The 20627-nt window shown below is 44.7% G+C and overlaps 1 protein-coding gene and 1 pseudogene across 3 annotated transcripts; one reads left to right on the top strand and one right to left on the bottom strand.

Moving 5' to 3' along the window:
- Positions 1–14538: 14538 nt before the first annotated feature.
- LOC127760319 (uncharacterized) lies at positions 14539–17865 on the bottom strand. 3 transcript variants are annotated; one of them, XM_052284560.1, is made up of 8 exons: positions 17725–17865; positions 17234–17309; positions 16845–16892; positions 16710–16756; positions 16220–16280; positions 16099–16142; positions 15330–15439; positions 14539–15252 (listed from the first exon to the last, which is right to left on the bottom strand). In XM_052284560.1, the coding sequence occupies exons 2-7, from the start codon at positions 17276–17278 to the stop codon at positions 15331–15333; spliced, it is 354 nt and encodes a 117-aa protein (XP_052140520.1). In that variant the 5' UTR covers positions 17279–17309; positions 17725–17865; the 3' UTR covers positions 14539–15252; position 15330. The 3 variants fall into 3 exon arrangements, with proteins under 3 accessions (XP_052140520.1, XP_052140521.1, XP_052140522.1); XM_052284561.1 differs by having other exon boundaries at positions 14539–15439; positions 17234–17326; XM_052284562.1 differs by lacking the exon at positions 14539–15252 and having other exon boundaries at positions 15311–15538.
- A 205-nt stretch (positions 17866–18070) lies between these two features.
- LOC127760317 (NAC transcription factor NAM-B2-like) lies at positions 18071–20502 on the top strand (annotated as a pseudogene).
- The last annotated feature ends 125 nt before the right edge of the window (positions 20503–20627 follow it).

Raw genomic sequence — 20627 nt, 5'->3', positions numbered from 1 at the left:
AAAAAAATAATCCACTCCAACCCAATGTTTTCAATCCTTTAGATTGTTTGCAACTCAACCATAGGAAAATTTTCTATGTTTTTTAATCCATATATTTGCACATGTATTCTCATATTATTCCTATGTTTTCCTTATTCCTTTGGTTTGAAAATCCTACAAACTGAATAAGCCCTTAATGGTTGACTGTTTTGACCAGTCAAAATGTACTGAGAAGGTAAAATAACACCTAAAAATCTATTGTCATCTCGTGGACATGAAAATAATTAGGCACTATCTGTTTTTCTTTTGATTCGATCTAGACCCTATAATCAAAAGAAAAAAATAAAAAAAAATAAATAAACTTGATTTTGGAAGCTAATTCTCGTAACTAAAATATATTCTTAATTCCTAAAATCCAAAAGATGATATGGAGTTGCTTTTGTGGATTTTGAGTGATGATATTGTTTTCTAAAAGAGAAAATTCATGAAATGCCATCGACAAGCACTCTAATTCTAGAAATAACATCGACAAATGCAACTTCCCAAAAATATCATTGCTCAAGCTTCATTCTCCCAAAAATACCATCACCGTCAACCCCACACCGTTACAACCGTTATTTTTTTTTATAATGACCATTTTTGCCCTTGGTGCAAAATATACCTAGTTTTCACAGTCAAAGAAAAACAGAGATGAAACAATATTTCTAACCCTAACCATACCTATACCGATTCAGCGTTCTCACGGCGGCGGTGGCGCCACTATGCCGGCGGTCCACAGAGGCGGCGCGGCAGCGCGCGGCGAGGAGGTCCAAGGTAGCGGCGTGGCGAGGAGGTCCACAGGGGCGGCACGGCCGGGCGCGGCGAGGAGGTCGCAAGTTGCGGTGCGGGGGCCGTAGGGCCAGCGAGGAGAGGCCCGCAGGCGCCGGCGAGAAGGGGGAGGAGAGGCCCATAGCCGCAGTCGCTGAGGTCGCCATGGAGGAGGAGGTTGCAGTCCTAGCAAGTTCTCTGATGTTGAAATTTTTTTTCCCTTTTGTTTGATTTCATTTGAACCCTTCATTTTGTGAAAATTCATGTTGATTACAATTGGTACTTTGTGTGTTGATTGCCATGATGTTTTAGCTCAGATTGATAGCAAAAAATTTCTGAAATTATTGATAGTCCTAGTCTTGTGGTGGTCTCTGCTCTGAAATTTGATTTCTGTTAATTTAATTATGAAATAATTTGATTGATAGCAAAATAATGATGTCTGTAAATTTAGAAGCTAACAGAAATATAATGTTGTTGTGAGCAAACAATGCAAAATGATGTTGTGTGAGTAAATGGTTGCCTTAGGGTAAGATTGTCTTTTCATACAATTTAACGGAAAGATGTTAACATCAGTTTGACGGTGATGGTATTTTTGGGAGAAAGAGACTTATGCAATGGCATTTTTGGGAAGTTGTCTTTGTCAATGGTATTTCTGGGATTAGGGTGCTTGTCGATGGCATTTCATGAATTTTCTCTTTCTAAAATTGTTGCTATGAGTATCAATCATATTAATTGTGAGTTTCATTTGTATCAAAGCCAAATTCACAATCAGCTTTTAAGAATCCACTTTGTAAATTAAAATCACGATTCCAAAAGCAGCATATAGTACTCAAAAGAAAAAATAACAAACACGGCCTTAGAGGTGGTGAAAGATGTCTAATAATCCATGAGGTATATGCACAAAGGTTAAAAAGACGTGAGACCACACGAGTATCACGTTGACCAACGAAATCACCAACAACCTCTAAATGATTTTGAAGTTTTACCGATATAAGTGGTCTTCAAAACCAAAAGAAAATAAAATAATGATGATATTGCTCGATCCATAAATCTTTAATTCAGAACGTACGGCTCTAATTCCAAGTATATTTTCAATTTTTGTTTAATGGCGCTTTATCCCTTAAGATTTGCTAAAAGACTTCCAACAGTTTGTCTTCCTCAAAACTTTTAAATTTTCGATCATTGGATGTACTTTAAGATTTGTGGTGGTGGGTAAGAGCATCTCCAACAGTCTCTCCGAATCCGACTATCCAAATGTCTATTTAGCCAACTCTCCATTTAATCCGGCAAGTCAAATTTGTTGTTTACTCTAATAGTCTCTCCATTCATCCTCTCTATTCTAAGTGTATGACAGTGGGACCCACATGTCAGCCTCAACTCTTTCTTCTTCCTCATTTTTCTCCCATTTTCCCGAGCAGCGGCAGGAGCATGTGTGAGAGAATGGGCGACATATGTGCCGGCCTCCAAGCCGGTCCCCCGTGGCGGTGCCGCGGGCGGCGAACGGCGGCGCGGCCACCGCCGATGGTGCCAGGGCTCGTGCCCCCGCCGCAGATGTACAGGGCAAAGCCAATGTAGGCGGCGGCGGAGCCGACGCGGGTGGTGCTGCACGTGCTGCCTGTGGATGACGCTGGTGGTGGTTGGGCTAGTGTTCCTCAGCGCCATTGTAGTCTCTCATCTCTTCGGCGGAGGGGCTTGACCCGGCGGCGACACTCCTACCAGCGGCAGTGGCGAGCACACGTGGAGGATGTAAGCGAGCGACGGCGCGCCTTCTTCCCCGTAGCAGCGGTAGGCACAAGCGGAGGGAGGAATGGCGCGGCGATGAAAGGCAGAGGGAAGGAGGGCACGGGCAAGGGATGGTGGAGATGGTGGGGAGAGAGGGAAAAAAGATGGTGGGGTCCACGAATGGCCAGTGGCTGAGGGTGGCCAACGGCTAGCCACATTTGGCCATCTCGAGCCCATCTTTGGCCATTGATATATTTTTTTTTGAGGGGAAACACTGTAGGGGAAGCCCCCACAGTTAATAAATTAAATTAAAAGAAGGAATACAAAATATTTACAAATTGTATTTTGGCCATTGGTATATTTTGGGAGACAGCCATTCTGTTGGAGTGGATTTTTTTTTCTAAAATTGCTAAAATTTAGCTTGGAGAGTGGAATGAAGAGGCTGTTGGAGATGCTCCTCCTGTTCTAACCTCATAAAGATACAGATTTTTCCTCATTTTCCGTTAGCACGTTTTTCAAACTGCTAAATGGTGTATTTTTTACAAAAACATTTTATATAAAAGTTGCTTTAAAATATCAGATAAATCCATTTTTCAAGTTTGGAATAATTAAAACTTAATTAATCACGCGCTAATGGATTTCTCGTTTTGCGTACCCGCACCACAACAGTGCAAGTCATGTGTTGCTCTAGAGAGGGTATATATAGATTATTAACAAAATTCCATCCAAAAAAAACGACCTTGAAATACCAAATAAATATGCTCCTGAAAAGTGCTTTGCTTTCACCAATTTTAGGCCACGATTTTTTTTTTTTGGAATAGTAACCGGAGGGGAGAGGTTCCCCTCCTGAATCTTCCATTGAAAACCATTGTTTAGGTTACATGGGGGGTACATGCTTCAGCCCTAGGGCTAGCTATTATGGGTGTAGAGAAGACAGGCTATTTGAAAAAATATTACACCAAACATTAGCCTCTAATCTGTCGTTAACTTTAAGACGCTCTGCCCATAGCAATGATTCTTCCTTGCAGCGTAGGATCAACCGTTGGACTGACGGTTGGAAGTCACGGAAGACGACATCATGTCTGCGATTCCAGAGACCCCAAAAGCAGAGTAGATAGAAGGTCTTGAAGTGTTTTGATGGAATGTTAGGTGGCCGGGCTAAGAGATGGATGTTGCTCACTTCGGTCACATTAGGCGGAACTCTGATTGTCGTCCAAAAAGCTGTTGCAAAGGGGCACATGAAGAAGAGATGATTTGACGTTTCTTCCCCTGTCTGGCAGATTGCACATTGAGGTGATTGCAGGATTGTTTTGGTAAATAGGTTTTTGGCAGTTGGCAATCGGTCCTTCGAGAGCAACCATGCAAAGAATTTAAGCTTTGGAGGTGAGGCATTCTTCCAGATGAAGTTGTGAACTGGATCTGTTTCTGACGGTGGCAATAGGGCATGGTAAATCCCCCTCGTAGTGAGATCACCTTGTTGTGAAAACGGCGATAATCTGAGGTCCTCTTCCTCCGAGAGGGAAACATCTTGCAAAGCCAGTGTGAAAGTGCATCTAGGCCCCTAATGATTTTGGTGATTAATTACAATGCGATTAGAGAGGACTAACATTTTTATTTAAGCAAATGTGAAGGTTGTTATGTCCTCAATGAGTTAGCGTAATGCATATCCCGCCGAATACGTTGATGTGATGTGATGCGGCAAATGAGCAAATGGCATTTTGTACGTTTTCGTTTTTCTTGAGTTAATAGGAAAGCCGCACTATTAAGAGGGATGATGCATTTACATACGAGGAGTGATCAAAGTGCTCAAAATCTTTTTTTAAAAAAAGTGTTTCTCCTCAGTTTGGTGTGTTCTGGATTTTTTCGGAGTTTTCCGAAACTCATTTTCGGACTTTCCGAAAACACACAGAACCAGTTTTTCGCTTCTGGAAATTTTCGGATATGTCTGAAAGTGATTTTCGGACTTTCCGAAAAAGACTGCGAAGGCAAAAGTGGTTCTGTATATTTTCGGACTTGTCCGAAACTAATTTTCGGATTTTCCGAAATTCTTCAGTAGAGTCATTTTCGCTTCTGTATATTTTCGGACTTGTCCGAAAGTTATTTTCGGACTTTTCCGAAAACATCCAGAACGATGTTATTGGTACTGGAAATTTTCGGACTTGTCCGAAAAGTTTTCGGAATGTCCGAAAAATCCTTCGTTTACTTTGCTGTTTGTGCTGACTCCGAAAATTTTCGGATATATCCGAAAATTTCGGAAATATCCGATAATTACTACTTCCGCTTTTAGTTGATTTTTGAATTAGCCTATTCACCCCCCCTCTAGGCCTAATTGACACTTTCAATTGGTATCAGAGCCTAATCTCCTAATTAGGCTTAACCGCTTGGAGAGATCATGTCGGGCCAAGCGGGGGATGGGAACGATGGTGATAAGGGAGCTAAGATCCCTTATGACTATCCCTCTACATCTACATCTTATGTGAGTACCTCTAGCGGCAAAGCTCCGTACTTCAATGGTACGGACTACGCCGCTTGGAAGCATAAGATGAAGATGCATTTGAAATCTATTAACCCATCTATTTGGAGAATAGTCGAAAGAGGCTATGTTTTGCAGAATCCCGAAGATCCCACCAAGGAGGACGACGAGAACGAGCACAAGAACGCTCAAGCCGCTAATGCAATACTTAGCGCCTTAAGTGGAAGTGAGTTCAACCGTGTGGATGGCATTGAGAGTGCCAAGGTGATTTGGGACACGCTTCGGAACTTGCATGAAAGCACGGATAGTGTTCGTGAGTCCAAGGTGGAGATCCTCAAGGGGCAATTTGAGAGATTTGTGATGTTAGATGGTGAGAGCCCAAGCGACATGTACGACCGGTTGAGCAAGATTGTCAATGAGATCAAGGGACTTGGCTCCAAGGACATGACCGATGAGGTTGTGGTCAAGAAGATGGTTCGAGCAATCACTCCAAGGAACTCTACCTTGGTGACCATCATTCGTGAGCGTCCGGACTACAAGACTCTCACACCTCATGATTTGCTCGGACGTATTCTTGCCCATGACATGCTCGTGCAAGAGTCCAAGGATGTCATCCAATATATCAATCAAAGTTCAACCACAAGCATCAAGAAGGAAGACTTGGCGTTGAAGGCGAAGGAAGAAGAAGAAGAGATCCGCAAGAGCAAGAGCAAGACAGAGATCGATGATGAAGAGATGGCTCTCTTCGTCAAGAAGTTCGGCAAGTTCATGAGGCGAAGCGGCTTCTTCAAGGGAGGTTCTTCCAAGCACTACTCCAATAAGTCAAGTGGAAGACATTCTGCAAGAGTGTGCTACGTGTGCAAAGAGCCCGGGCACTTCATTGCGGATTGCCCCCATCTCAAGGATGGTTCCCACATCAAGGAAGATAAGAAGAAGGGTGAGAAGAAGGATGAGAAGAAGAAGCACAAGCATAGCAAGCGGGAACACTATGGTCAAGCTCACCTTGGGATGATCTTCGGCTCCGACTCCGAGTCAAGCTCAAGTGATGAAGAAGGAGTCGCCACGTTTGCCGTCAAGCCTTCATCACCACCGAGACTCTTCGACTACTCAAGTGATGAGGATGCTCCCATTTGCGTCATGGCAAAGGAGCCTAAGGTACCTTCTCCTCTCAAGTCATTTAATGTTGATTTTGTTAGTGACGAGGAGGATGAGGTTGAGAATGAGGTTATGGATGACGAGTTGCTTAAATCTATAACCAAGGAATCCATACCACACTTGAGTGAGTTGCTTGGGAGAATTGAGGATCAATATGCAACACTTGAGAGGCAAGAGGAATTGCTCATTCGTGAGAAAGAGCGATCTCATGAACTCAAGTGTGAACTTGCTAAGGAGAGAGACAAAAATGAGGCTTTGGTACGGCTTTACAAGCAAACCAAAGAGTCTCATGCTAATCTTGAGGTGGCAAACGCTCAACTTCAAGAGAGAGTGGATGGATTGGATAAAGCTTACCTCTCTCTTGAAGAGAAGTTTGAAACCTTAAAGAATAGTGTCTCTCTCCCTAGCAAGGCATCATGCTCCAAAATTGCTCCAAGCAATGAACCTTGTGCAAGATGCAAAGATATTGATATTGAAGCTTGTGCTACTAATTCTATCTCCTTGTGTACTTTGCAAAAGCAAAATGAGAAGCTTATGGGACTCCTTCACAATGGCCTACTTAAGTGCCATATGGGTAGTAAGGCCCTAAAAGAGTACCTAGGCTATCAAAGGGACAACTTCAACCATGAGGGTCTTGGGTATGTTCCTCCACCAAAAGGAAAGGTGGACAAGAGTGTGATGATCAAGAGGCCCCAAGGTCTTAGCAACTTTGTTAAGGCCAAAAGTATCCTTCCTAATGATTGTGTCTCACATTGTTCTTTTGATGCATCTTATGTTCTTAGGAAGAGTACTAGTGGTCGTGTTGTTGCTAAGTATGTAGGTCCAAGGGGCAAGAATATTTCAATCAAGAGAGTACTTTGGGTGCCTAAGGCACTTGTTACTAACATGAGAGGACCCAAGCAAGTATGGGTACCTAAAATTAGAAATTGATCTCTTGCAGGAATATGTCTCCGGTGGAAGAAGTTGGGTGATTGATAGTGGATGCACAAATCACATGACCGGAGAAGAATCAATGTTTTCAACTCTTGATCCAAATGGCACTTCACAAGATAACATAGTCTTCGGGGACGATGGAAAGGGAAAGGTTATGGGATTGGGAAAGATTGCAATCTCTAATGATCTTTCCATTGCCAACGTTCTCTTGGTAAAATCTCTAAACTACAATCTTTTGTCCGTTTCTCAATTATGTTCTATGGGTTACAATTGTCTTTTTACCGATGTTGATATGACCGTCTATAGAAGGAATGATTCCTCCGTGGTCTTTAAGGGTGTTCTCAAGGGAAAGCTTTACCTTGTGGATTTTTCCTCAAGTAAAGCCAAACATGAGACATGCTTAGTGGCTAAGTTCAACACGGGGTGGCTTTGGCATCGGAGGCTAGCCCATGTTGGTATGAGGAATCTTCACAAGCTTCTAAAGCACGATCACATCCTTGGACTAACAAATGTTCAATTTGAGAAAAATAGGGTGTGTAGCGCATGTCAAGCCGGCAAACAAATTGTTGCACATCACCCCGTCAAGAATGTGATGACCACTACAAGACCATTGGAGCTTCTCCACATGGACCTTTTCGGACCAATTGCTTATCTAAGCATTGGAGGTAACAAATATGGTCTTGTTATTGTTGATGACTTTTCACGCTTCACGTGGGTGTTCTTTTTGCATGACAAGAGTGAGACACAAGCTATCTTCAAGAAGTTTGCAAGAAGAGCACAAAACGAGTTCGACCTCAAGATCAAGAACATTCGAAGCGACAATGGCAAGGAGTTCAAGAACACGAGCATCGAGAGTTTCCTTGATGAAGAAGGCATCAAGCATGAGTTCTCGGCTCCATATTCACCTCAACAAAATGGAGTGGCCGAGAGGAAGAATAGGACTCTTATTGAGATGGCGAGGACCATGTTGGATGAGTACAAGACATCGAACCGTTTTTGGGCCGAAGCCGTCAACACCGCATGCCACGCCATCAACCGCCTTTATCTTCACCGCCTTCTTAAGAAGACTCCCTATGAGCTTCTTACCGGTAACAAACCAAATGTCTCTTACTTTCGTGTTTTCGGTAGTAAGTGTTACATTCTTAATAAGAAGGCTAGATCATCTAAGTTCGCTCCTAAAGTGGATGAGGGATTCTTGCTTGGGTATGGGTCAAATGAATGCGCATACCGCGTTTTCAACAAAACCTCCGGTATTGTTGAGATCGCGCGTGATGTGACATTTGACGAAACTAATGGCTCTCAAGTAGAGCAAGTTGACTCACATGTGTTAGGTGAAGAGGAGGATCCGAGCGAGGCAATCAAAAGATTGGCTCTTGGGGACGTACGTCCTAGGGAGCCACAACAAGGAGCCTCTTCCTCAACACAAGTGGAGCCACCTACATCAACCTAAGCCGACGATCCCTCTATCTCAAGCTTGGATCAAGGTGAAGAAAGCGAGCAAGTGCCACCCTCACCGATCAACTTAGCTCGCCCAAGAATCCATCAAAGTATCCAAAGAGATCATCCCACCGACAACATCTTAGGAGACATCAACAAGGGAGTATCCACTCGTTCTCGTATTGCAAATTTTTGTGAGCATTACTCGTTTGTGTCTTCTCTTGAACCGCTAAAGGTGGAAGAAGCTCTAAATGATCCGGATTGGGTGATGGCGATGCAAGAGGAGTTAAACAATTTCACCCGGAATGAAGTGTGGACTTTGGTGGAGCGACCTCGGCAAAATGTGATTGGCACAAAGTGGATCTTCCGCAACAAGCAAGACGAGGCCGGGGTCGTAATAAGGAACAAGGCGAGGTTAGTGGCGCAAGGGTTCACCCAAATCGAAGGATTAGATTTCGGTGAAACTTTTGCGCCGGTAGCTAGACTTGAGTCGATTCGCATATTGCTTGCTTTTGCTACTAACCTCAATTTTAAGCTATATCAAATGGATGTCAAAAGCGCCTTCCTCAACGGGCCTATCAACGAGTTGGTATACGTGGAGCAACCACCGGGCTTCGAGGATCCAAAGTATCCCAACCACGTGTACAAGCTCCACAAGGCACTCTACGGGCTTAAGCAAGCCCCTAGAGCTTGGTATGAGTGTCTTCGCAACTTTCTTGTGAAAAACGGCTTTGAAATCGGGAAAGCCGATTCAACCCTCTTTACTAAAAGACATGATAATGATATTTTTGTGTACCAAATATATGTCGATGATATTATATTTGGTTCTACTAACAAGTCTTTTAGTGAAGAGTTTAGTAGGATGATGACCAAACGTTTTGAGATGTCTATGATGGGTGAATTGAAGTTCTTCCTCGGCCTTCAAATCAAGCAACTCAAGGAAGGAACCTTCATTTGCCAAACAAAGTATTTGAATGACATGCTCAAGAAGTTTGGGATGGAGAACGCCAAGCCAATTCACACTCCCATGCCATCAAATGGCCATCTCGACCTCAACGAGCAAGGTAAAGACGTCGATCAAAAGGTATACCGTTCCATCATTGGCTCACTTCTTTACCTTTGTGCATCTAGGCCCGATATTATGCTTAGTGTGTGCATGTGTGCAAGATTTCAAGCCACTCTGAAGGAGTGTCACCTTGTGGCCGTGAAGAGAATTCTTAGATATTTAGTGCACACCCCTAACCTTGGTCTTTGGTATCCTAAGGGAGCGAGGTTTGATCTCATTGGCTATGCCGATGCGGATTATGCCGGGTGCAAAGTGGATAGGAAAAGCACATCGGGTACTTGCCAATTCTTGGGTAGGTCCCTTGTTTCTTGGTCTTCCAAGAAGCAAAACTCCGTCGCCCTATCCACCGCCGAAGCGGAATATGTTTCAGCGGGGAGTTGTTGTGCTCAACTTCTTTGGATGAAGCAAACCTTGAGAGATTATGGCCTCAATGTATCCAAAATCCCACTCCTATGTGACAATGAGAGCGCCATTAAGATAGCCAACAACCCCGTTCAATACTCCCGAACCAAACATATCGATATTCGCCACCATTTTTTGAGAGATCATTCCACAAGAGGCGACATAGACATCCAACATGTGAGAACCGACAAACAATTGGCGGATATCTTTACCAAGCCTCTAGATGAAGCTAGGTTTTGTGAGTTGAGGAGTGAACTAAATATTTTGGATTCTCGGAATGTGGCTTGATCTATTGCATGCACGTTTGCTTGGTAGAATAGGTTTGCATACCACTTTGTGACAAAATGGTCATTCAATTCATGGATGGACACTAGTCATTTTTTTTTGTGGAGATTTTTGAATATATGTGTATGGGGATCTCATTTTTCAATGAATCTTGGTCCTAGCACAACTTGAAATAGATTCACACATTCCCTCTCTCAAGGGTGAATTATCTTGTCTCATGGTAATTCCCTCTCTTTTGATCCCTTGGATCGTCCATTTGACTTGTGGCTATTGTTTTGTGTGATTGATTGTGTGCTAGTCACAAGTTCAAATGGAGTCTCTAGTGCTCGACCATCCCTTCCCTTCTAAATCCTATCAAAAATCCTTGTAAAACTTGTTTTTGTCAAAATTCCCAGTGCTTGTCCTTTGTAAACTTCCTTTAAAATGTTTGAAAAATAGTTTCATCAAAATTCCCGGCGAAATCTCATTGCAAAACTGTGTTTTCCAGGAATTTTCGGACTTTCCGAAAATTTTTCGGACATTCCGAAAATCTCTGTCCTGTCGATCTTTCAATTGCTGCAATCCCAGGATTTTTCGGACTTTCCGAAAAATTTTCGGACATATCCGAAAATCTACAGCTCCGTGTGCCTCTCTTCTGTATCCTTTCGGAAATATCCGAAAATTTTCGGAAATATCCGAAAAATTTCGGGGTGTTCATGTTCCACCCCGTGGACTCCCTTCTCTCTCTTTTCACTTTTTTTCTCCTCGGATTGACTTCCTCCTCCTCTCCGGCGACCTCCCGCGGCTCCCCTCCTCTCCAACCTCGAGGGCCACAAGGACCCTGTTGTTCTTACGTGATGATGATACCCTGAAGCCACTAGCAATTGAACTGAGCTTGCCACACATCGAGGGCAACCTAACAACTGCAAAGAGCAAGGTCCATACACCTGCATCAAGTGGCATTGAGTCTTGGGTGTGGCAGCTGGCCAAGGCTTATGTTGCTGTTAATGACTCCGGTTGGCACCAGCTTATCAGCCACTGGTACGTACTGGCAGTGGCAAACTGTAGTTCTTTCCTGAAAGCAGTAAGCTAACCTCATCATTGATGTAAACTCTTGTAGGCTCAACACACATGCTGTGATGGAGCCCTTCGTGATCGCTACAAACCGCCAGCTCAGTGTGACACACCCTGTGTACAAGCTCCTCCAGCCACACTATCGCGACACGATGACAATCAATGCATTGGCACGCCAGACACTCATCAACGGCGGTGGCATTTTCGAACAAACTGTCTTTCCTGGCAAACATGCTCTGGCAATGTCTTCAGCAGTTTACAAGAACTGGAACTTCACGGAACAGGGCCTTCCGGATGATCTAATAAAGAGGTAATTAAACACCGAGAGCCACATCACAACAAGAACCAACAATAACATAACTTTGAATAACATCCTAATTTTGTAATGCAGAGGCATTGCCATCAAGGACCCATCAAGCCCATCCAAGGTGAAGCTACTGATCAAGGACTACCCTTATGCAACAGATGGCCTTCGGGTGTATGAATGCGGAGAGGCCCAATGGGAACATTTGGTTGGTGCGGCGGCGTTTGCGGTTGACGGGAGGAGCCCTCACCATCACCACCACCATGAGCATGAGTAGACCGCCGAGCCACCCGCGCAACCTGAGGAACCGCATCCGCTTCACCGGACCAATCACTGTCCGAATCACCATGAGAAGATGGAGTAGGAGAGCGATCCCTCAGGCGCTTGGACTTGTGGGAGGTTTGCTTGCGGGGAGGCATCCTTCAAACAAGAGAGATACAAGGAATCAGGTATGGAAGCCAAAGAGACAAGAAACAAGTGATTGAGGGCAAGAAACATGCAAATCCGAAGTGATAGGGGTCGGCCAGGATTTTTCGGAGATATCCGAAAATTTTCGGACAAGTCCGCGCTCCCTTCGCCGCACCGCCACGGATCCGCGGTTTTGGACTCTCTTTCAACAAGACTTTTATGAGTCTGTGATTAAGTCCAAAGCTCATCCCACTGTTCCCATGCAATGGATCAATTGGGAGGAGTTGCAGGCACACAATGATCCGGTGATCAACTCTGTGATTGCCAATTGTGATCTCATGGGTATCCGCTCCTTCATGACGTTGCAGCACAATTGGTGCAACGAGATCATTGCTCAGTTTTATGCCACCGTATACTTTGATCGCTATCGTGCCATGCACTGGATGACTCAGGGGTCCTGGTACTCTGTTTCTTATTAGCAGTTGGCTGAGATCTGGGGCTTCCGTCTTCGTTCTTTGCTCAACCTTGATGACCTTCATAATCTTCAAATTCCTGTCAACACAGAATTGCTTCCCCTTTACACTCCAAATGATCCAAATGTGGTGTTAGGCAAGGTTGATGGCCTCAAGCCGTACTTTGCCTACTTGAACCGGATGTTTCGCCGGTCTTTTGTGCCTAAGGATGGTGATGCTAGCAGCATTAACCATCTCTCTAGGACCGTGCTTCTCCGGTTTGATCCCCCTCCTCATCGCTTCCATGTCTATCACTTTGTGTGGGAGGAGATCCGCATGGCTTCAATTCAGTACAAGAAGGGGTTGGTCTATGCCCCTCACATTATGCGGATGATCGAGACTGTGACTCAGCTCCAGTTTCGCCATGATGTGACTCATTCTCAGCTTCACTTGCGCCTTCTTAAGGCCCCCCGCTCCTCAGCTGCTCGGGACATACCCTCCTCTTCTACTCAGCCGCCTCCTGCTCCTGAGCGCCCTGTCTCTGTGGCTCGTCGTGAGCCGTCTCCTTTATTCCGCATTTTGCGGAGTCTTTTCGGTCTTTGCTCCGCGGAGGCGAAAAAGAACCGCCGATTGCGGAATTCGGCGAAGAAGACGGCTCGTGATGTCAAGTTCCTCAAGGAACGGTATTATGAGGACCACCACATTGCTATCCCTCCTTCTCCTCCGGGTTTCGAGGCCGAGCCCGATGAGCCAGAGGATGAAGAGATTGAGGATCCTTTTGCCGGGTTGCCTTCCGACTTCGACTTCTTTGGATATGGCCATGGCTATGGCTATCCTCCTCCACCACCTCCCGAGGATCCTCCTCAGGCGCCCTTCGCTTGAGTCATCGTCTCCTCGTCCTCTCTTTTTGGTGTCTTGATGCCAAAGGGGGAGAATATCTATCATGGCTTTAGTTTATCTATCTTGTCCTTAGAGTCGAGCACTGTTGGTTTTTATCTGTATGAGACTATTGTGGTTTTTATGTTAAAGTTTAAAGCTTTGTAAGTCTATTGTTTAATTATGAATGCTTGTGATGTAATGGATCTTATTATATTTAATGTGGTGCAATGTCTTATCCTCCTTATATAATGCTTGTGATGAGATGTAATTATTCATTTGCATGTGATGTGTTGGATGTGATAAGCATATGTGATATATTTATTCTCTTGTGAGCTTCAATGTGGATGCAATGATTTAGGAGGAGCTCTCCACTTGCTTTTATGCACACTCTTAGGGGGAGCTTTCACTAAAACATTGCACCAAAAACCTTAAATTATATTCATTCTCTCTTGTGTTCTAATCGTATTGTCATCAATCACCAAAAAGGGGGAGATTGAAAGTGCATCTAGGCCCCTAATGATTTTGGTGATTAATTACAATGCGATTAGAGAGGACTAACATTTTTATTTAAGCAAATGTGAAGGTTGTTATGTCCTCAATGAGTTAGCGTAATGCATATCCCGCCGAATACGTTGATGTGATGTGATGCGGCAAATGAGCAAATGGCATTTTGTACGTTTTCGTTTTTCTTGAGTTAATAGGAAAGCCGCACTATTAAGAGGGATGATGCATTTACATACGAGGAGTGATCAAAGTGCTCAAAATCTTTTTTTAAAAAAAGTGTTTCTCCTCAGTTTGGTGTGTTCTGGATTTTTTCGGAGTTTTTCGAAACTCATTTTCGGACTTTCCGAAAACACACAGAACCAGTTTTTCGCTTCTGGAAATTTTCGGATATGTCCGAAAGTGATTTTCGGACTTTCTGAAGAAGACTGCGAAGGCAAAAGTGGTTCTGTATATTTTCGGACTTGTCCGAAACTAATTTTCGGATTTTCCGAAATTCTTCAGTAGAGTCATTTTCGCTTCTGTATATTTTCGGACTTGTCCGAAAGTTATTTTTGGACTTTTCCGAAAACATCCAGAACGATGTTATTGGTACTGGAAATTTTCGGACTTGTCCGAAAAGTTTTCGGAATGTCCGAAAAATCCTTCGTTTACTTTGCTGTTTGTGCTGACTCCGAAAATTTTCGGATATATCCGAAAATTTCGGAAATATCCGATAATTACTGCTTCCGCTTTTAGTTGATTTTTGAATTAGCCTATTCACCCCCCTCTAGGCCTAATTGACACTTTCACAGTGTAAGCTGGGACAGCTCTTGTGAACAGTCGTGGTGCCAAAGTAGAGCCGATGGACCTTGAAAGCGTCCAAGACACCGACGCCGCCTGGAACAGGGAGTGCGAGAAGAGAGCAGGGTACTGTAGACGTAAGCATTTGTCGGTGAGCCAGCAGTCATTCCAAAAGGATGTGCGAAGTCCAGGGTTGGCATGCGATCTGGTGAGGATCTCGAGCTGGGGCATGAGCTTAGATATAGAATACCAATGAGGTCCAAGCTTGCTGAGCTCAACGAGCGATTTTAGGCCACAAATTAGCAAAGCAACATGAATACAACCATTAGCATTCAGAAGTTCGTAGATGAAATACTCATCAAAGCTAGTAGTGCAATTCTCGCTATAACTTTGGTTATATAACTACTTTGTGATACATCGACTCCGAAGAAATCATAGTTACAAAATTCTAGATTGGTAAGAGAGTGTTAATTGCTCAGCACTAATCATGTCAACATCTCTGTTGATGAAGTGAATAGATATGTGCCCAGCCATTCCAACCCCAGCTCGGTATGCAAAACTATTACCATAGGCGGTTCTCAATTATGGTGGAAACAATATATTTCATTGTTGCCTGCAGAAGTAACAAAATTGTTTGAGATACATGCACGAGAATACTATTGATTCCAATGCAAAATAATGGGGTCTAACCTCAGAAACACTGATATGCACAGTACAGTCGACCATGCTTGCTGATTTGGCAAGATTCAGGAGAAAAACACGGAGAATTACAGTCATATGAAGGGAAGTTCAAATAATACCTGGGAATGATCCTTCAGACCAAGAGATATCATCAATGACCGTGTCTGTAAGAAAATGGAGTGTGGTACAGGTGCCAAAGGACAGTTTACAAATCAGAGCTGGACAAATTATGTAACTAACTTCAGCAACCGAAGTGTCACAATAGTTGCTTGAGATAAAAAAATCATTGACCACAATTAAAAGGGCCATTGCTGGAGACATTTGCATCTAAGGATGTGTTCGTTACTTCTTGTTGGGAGCAAATCCCTCCCGCACAAAAAACGGAGCGATTCATTAGAGCATGATTAGTTAAATATTAGCTAATTCTTTTTTGAAAGATGGATCAATATGATTTTTTTAAGCAACTTTCGTATAGAATATTTTTTGCAAAAAATACACCATTTAGTAGTTTGAAAAGCGTGCGCGCGAAAAACGGTCAGAGTGAGTTGGGAACTCATGCAAACGAACTCAGCCAAGAGCAGCTTAGAAGAAGTGGAGCTTATTGGTGAAAATTACATTCAAAATTTAATGGAATCATAGGCAGATGCAGACACAGTTTCAATTATATTTCTTATCCACGAAATTGGCATGAAGTTTAATTTTTAGTTGCATGAGAAGCAAGCATATATCATACAAGAAGTTCTTCGGATATATGGGGTGGGGTGGGAGGGAATCTTACCTTATGTGTTCGATAAGTTGGCGTGCACAAGCTAGTAGTAACGGCTGTGATCACAACAATATGCACATTCATTAGATCTATCTATGGTCAGACCCTACATTGAACAGTATAATAACCTTACCTCATCCCTCTTTCCAAAAAGAACATTGTAGGTTGGATCAGAAAAAACACTTTCATCTTTCCTATTAATGAGCAAGAAAGCATGATCAGAAATACTAAAGTGGCAGGAAATACAGCACATAATAACAACTACAATGGTACATCATCAATAAAGTACTAGCTGTCAACTATCATCTATCGTGTTTAAGAAATAACAGAAGCATTATCCTGTATAAACTGTAGCATCATGAGGTTATGAGTTATGACCTGACATGCACTCTGAAATCTATGCTCAACAGTTTCCTAGCCTTTTTGCAACTAGGGGATAAACGCACCAACATATGTATGCGGAATTGTGGATGGATTCTCACTGTTCTTTCAGAAACATCAGCAAAAAGCTGAGAGCTAAAGGTTTCAAATTTCGATAGTACTAAAAGCATGGAAAGAATTGTCTATCCTGAACTAGCAATGCCCAAAATAAACCATGTTATATGGGAGAATAAAAAACATACCTGGCAGCTAATATGGTTCCCATGCATCCTATTTGTGTCACCATCACCTGTAGATTTTATGATTAGGTGAGCATATTTTATATGTGAAAACTTGTCATCCAATCGAATAAATATCACTTGCAAGGTGTAACTAACCATAAAGCTACCCTCATACTTGCTGATAACAATATCTGTCTTATTGCCCTAGAAAACCAAGAAGGAAAATAAGTTAGCTGCACGCAAAGAACTGAAATAACTAACACCAAACAATGCAGATGTGGTTCTTGCAAGGACTAGACAGTGACAATTTGCCAAAGTGATAACAATCGACAAAGCAATGATAGCCAATGCAGATCATGTTCTGATCCAACGACAGAACAAACTTGTTCTTACGGGCAATGGCTAACGATATGCGATGACATGTTGAATTGAGTTCTAATCCAGGAACAGTTTATCAGACTGTTTTCTTGAAGGTGTTTTTATCGCAATCATATGCAATGCACTCATCATATATGCTTAAAAGTTACTAGAGCAAAGGCTCTTACATATATCCAACGAGAGGGACTTGTGCGGCACATGAAACTGAGCATTTGGCTGCACAGAATTCATCCCCATCTCCATCTGTGAAACAAGCACCACTGCAAGTAATCAGAGAGACCGCAAAGAAGGTCATCGACACACCAACACATAAGAGAACCCAAATAAACTTCTCTTCACTAAACAGAAGTTACAGAACAGCCACGCAGCTTCTAAATCCCTAAATCACAGCGTCTGCTTCGAGGAATCCCGGCGGAATTCCCAAATCAAGAGAAATTTAGGGGGGGCAAAGTAAGTGGGAAGAGAGAAGGGGGGCTATGGCCGTCGGGAGCCGTGAGGCTGGTGGCACACTCGACCAATCCCCCTCCTGCGCGGCGGCGGCCGAGGAGGGGAAGCTGTCGGCGAGTTCACGGCGGCGAAATCCGTCGCTAGAGGGAGGGGACTGAGCAGGTGGTCGAATCAGGGGAGCTCTGCGAGAAAATCAGGAAGAAGGTCATACCGGCTCAATCAGATGGCGAGCTCTCCGTCCTTCGCCGCCGCCGTCGTCGTCTCCGGCTGGCTGTCATGTTGCATACCAAAATTGGAAATAGCAGCCGGTCTCTTACATCATATTTGCACCGTATTCCTACTCTTACTCCCCTTCAATTTCCCCCCAAATTGAATTCGAATCAAACAGCCGCCTCACGCCCTCCCCTCAAATATGCAGCCCTCGCCACGCCACGCCACGCGCGAGCGCCGCCGCCGCGACTGATCACGGCTCGGCTAACTCTCTCTATCTCGCTGACTAATTAATCCTCTCTCCTTCTCCTGGTTAACTATAACTCTGACCAACCAACCCGCCCGCCATGGCAGAACAACCACTAGGAGGAGGCGGCGGCGATGGCAACAACAATGGGAAGTGGAAAGGGAAGGAGAAGGTGGTGCCCGAGTACGGCAAGAACCGGCACGGCATGCCTGTCGGCTGCTACTTCGTCCCCAAGGACCTGGAGCTCTTCGCCATCCTCAGATGCAAGCTCGTCCGCAGCCAGCTCCCCGGCGCCCTCAACAACATCTTCGAGCATATCAGAATTCTCGAATTCCACCCTGCCCTCCTCCATGGTATGCCCGCTTCGCCGCCGCCTCTCTACCTCTCTCTTTCACCCTTCATCAATCACCGTCATCCTCCTCTTCTTCTTCTATGGTGATGATGTGTGTAGAGACGTACATCGGGAATGAGGAGGATGGGTACATCTACTTCTTTAGCAGGAGGCAGTTCGCGACAAAGGCAAGGAACAAGAGGCGGCCGACACGGGTGGCGAAGGGCGGGACATGGAAGGCGTCTGGTGGGAGCAAGACGTTGAGGAGCAAGAAGGTTGGCGGTATCGACGTCGGCCAGAAGCTCACCATGGTGTAATTGGGGCATGCACGAGTTTACCAAGATCATTGATGGCTCCAAAAACCAGGTAGTCCTTGTTGATCTAATTCAAATTTAAACTTAAATCAATCTGCGTTACGTTGCAATCTACTTCCTCCATTTTATTTTGTATTATAAGTCGTTTTGACATTTTTTTCAAGTTAAACTCATTTTCAACATCTACAATATAAAATCATTTTCATTAAATGTAAACATTGAATATTAAATATATTTTAATAATATGTTTGTTTTATGTTAAAAGTATTATTATATTTTGGTAAAACTTAAAAAAGTTTAACTTAAAAAAAGAGAGTCAAGATCGACTTGTATATAATATAAAACAGAGCGAGTATATTTAAACATTTTGTTATGTTCGTCTTGTAATTTACTAATTATGCTCAAGTGGATTGATCGATTTTTGTTGTTTGAATTTGAATTTTGGATGCAATTTGTGCTAATTTGGGCGGATCAATTTCTGTGGATTTTGCCAAGCTTGAGGACCTTGCCGTGTACCGCTTGTACAAGATCAAAAGGAAGGAGGACGAAGAACCGGTGAACGCTGCCGCCGCGGCGTCGAGCACGGACGAGCCCTCCACGTCGTCGGCACTGCCACCTCCTACGCCACCGCGGCCATTGCCGGACATGGCCGGACCATCATCAGCAACGCCGCTACTGCCACTGCAATTGCCGGACATGGCCGGACCGTCGTCATCAACGCCGCTACTGCCACTGCAATTGCTGGGCTTGGCCGGATCGTCGTCGGCGATGTCGCTACCACTGCCACTGCAATTGCCGGGCCTGGCCGGATCGTCGTCTGCGATGTCGCTGCCTGCACAGCAGATGCCGGGCATGGCCGGGTCGTCGTCGGCGATGCCGCTGCCACTATCATTGCCGGGCCTGGCTGGAGGGATGATGTCCATGGCGGACCAGGCGAACATGGCCTCGACGTCGCAGGCGTCTACACCGTCGTCGGAGCTCCTGCAAGACTGGTACGACGAGTTCGAGATCACGTACGGCGCCGTGGCGCCGCCGTCTCCTAGCACGATCAGCTGGGAGGCGCCGCAGAGCTCGCCGACGGGGTGGTGGCCGTCACCGAACGGCGAGCCTGTGCAGCACGACGGCTACCTCGGGATGGCGGCGAATCCAACGTCGTACATGCTGGAACACCCGTTGCCCACCGTGGCGATCCCGCCGGAACCGATGACGCCGCCGACGAGCTCACCGGCGCCACCACCAGCCGTCGACAACCACCACCGGCTCTCGCCTCCGCATGACGCCGCCGGCAGCAACTACAACCACCCGGAGCTCGCCGGCTACAACGGCGGCGTCCAGGCGCAGCACGAGCATCAGCATCAACCGCAGGAGCCGCAGCCAGCGTTGCTTGTGGATGGCGAGGGCGGCTACGGCGCCATAGCCGACGGCGACGGCGACACACAGCTGGGCGTCGCGGAGCTTGACACCGAACGAATAGCCGAAATGGTAAACCATATCATGGATGGCGAATTCGAGTTCAAATTCGAGGACAACACCGTCCTTAAGTACAACGAAGTCTTTCCGGACGACGACAAGGTGGTGGCGGCGCCGATGATGATCGACGGCGGTGGAGACGGCGATGGCGCGGATGGAGGTGATGGAGGCGACCCATTCGATAATTAGGGCCCTGTTTCAAAAACCGCTGGAATTTCCATTTTCCCTGGCTATAAATTATTTATCTACAAATTTTACTCCATTTTTGTAAGTTAATGTTCATATTTACTATTTGCTCCATGTTTTTAGTTTCGTTCAGACCTTTGGTAATTTTACTACTTCACTAGTAGTTCTAGTTCCATGCGAGGCTGCAATTGTATAATGTTGGTTACTTTCTTCAAGTTATAGGTGGACAAGAATGTTATATAAATGTGAAAACATAGATTCCGTTTTACGAATGTGTGAGTGATTGTGCATACTCCATATGATATATTTTGTGGAAAACATACATTACTAGTAGTAGAGAAAGGTTAAGGGAAAAA

Source organism: Oryza glaberrima, chromosome 1 (genome assembly GCF_000147395.1).
Source record: "Oryza glaberrima chromosome 1, OglaRS2, whole genome shotgun sequence".
Classification (NCBI taxonomy): domain Eukaryota; kingdom Viridiplantae; phylum Streptophyta; class Magnoliopsida; order Poales; family Poaceae; genus Oryza; species Oryza glaberrima.
This window is presented reverse-complemented; position numbering and strand designations above follow the sequence as displayed.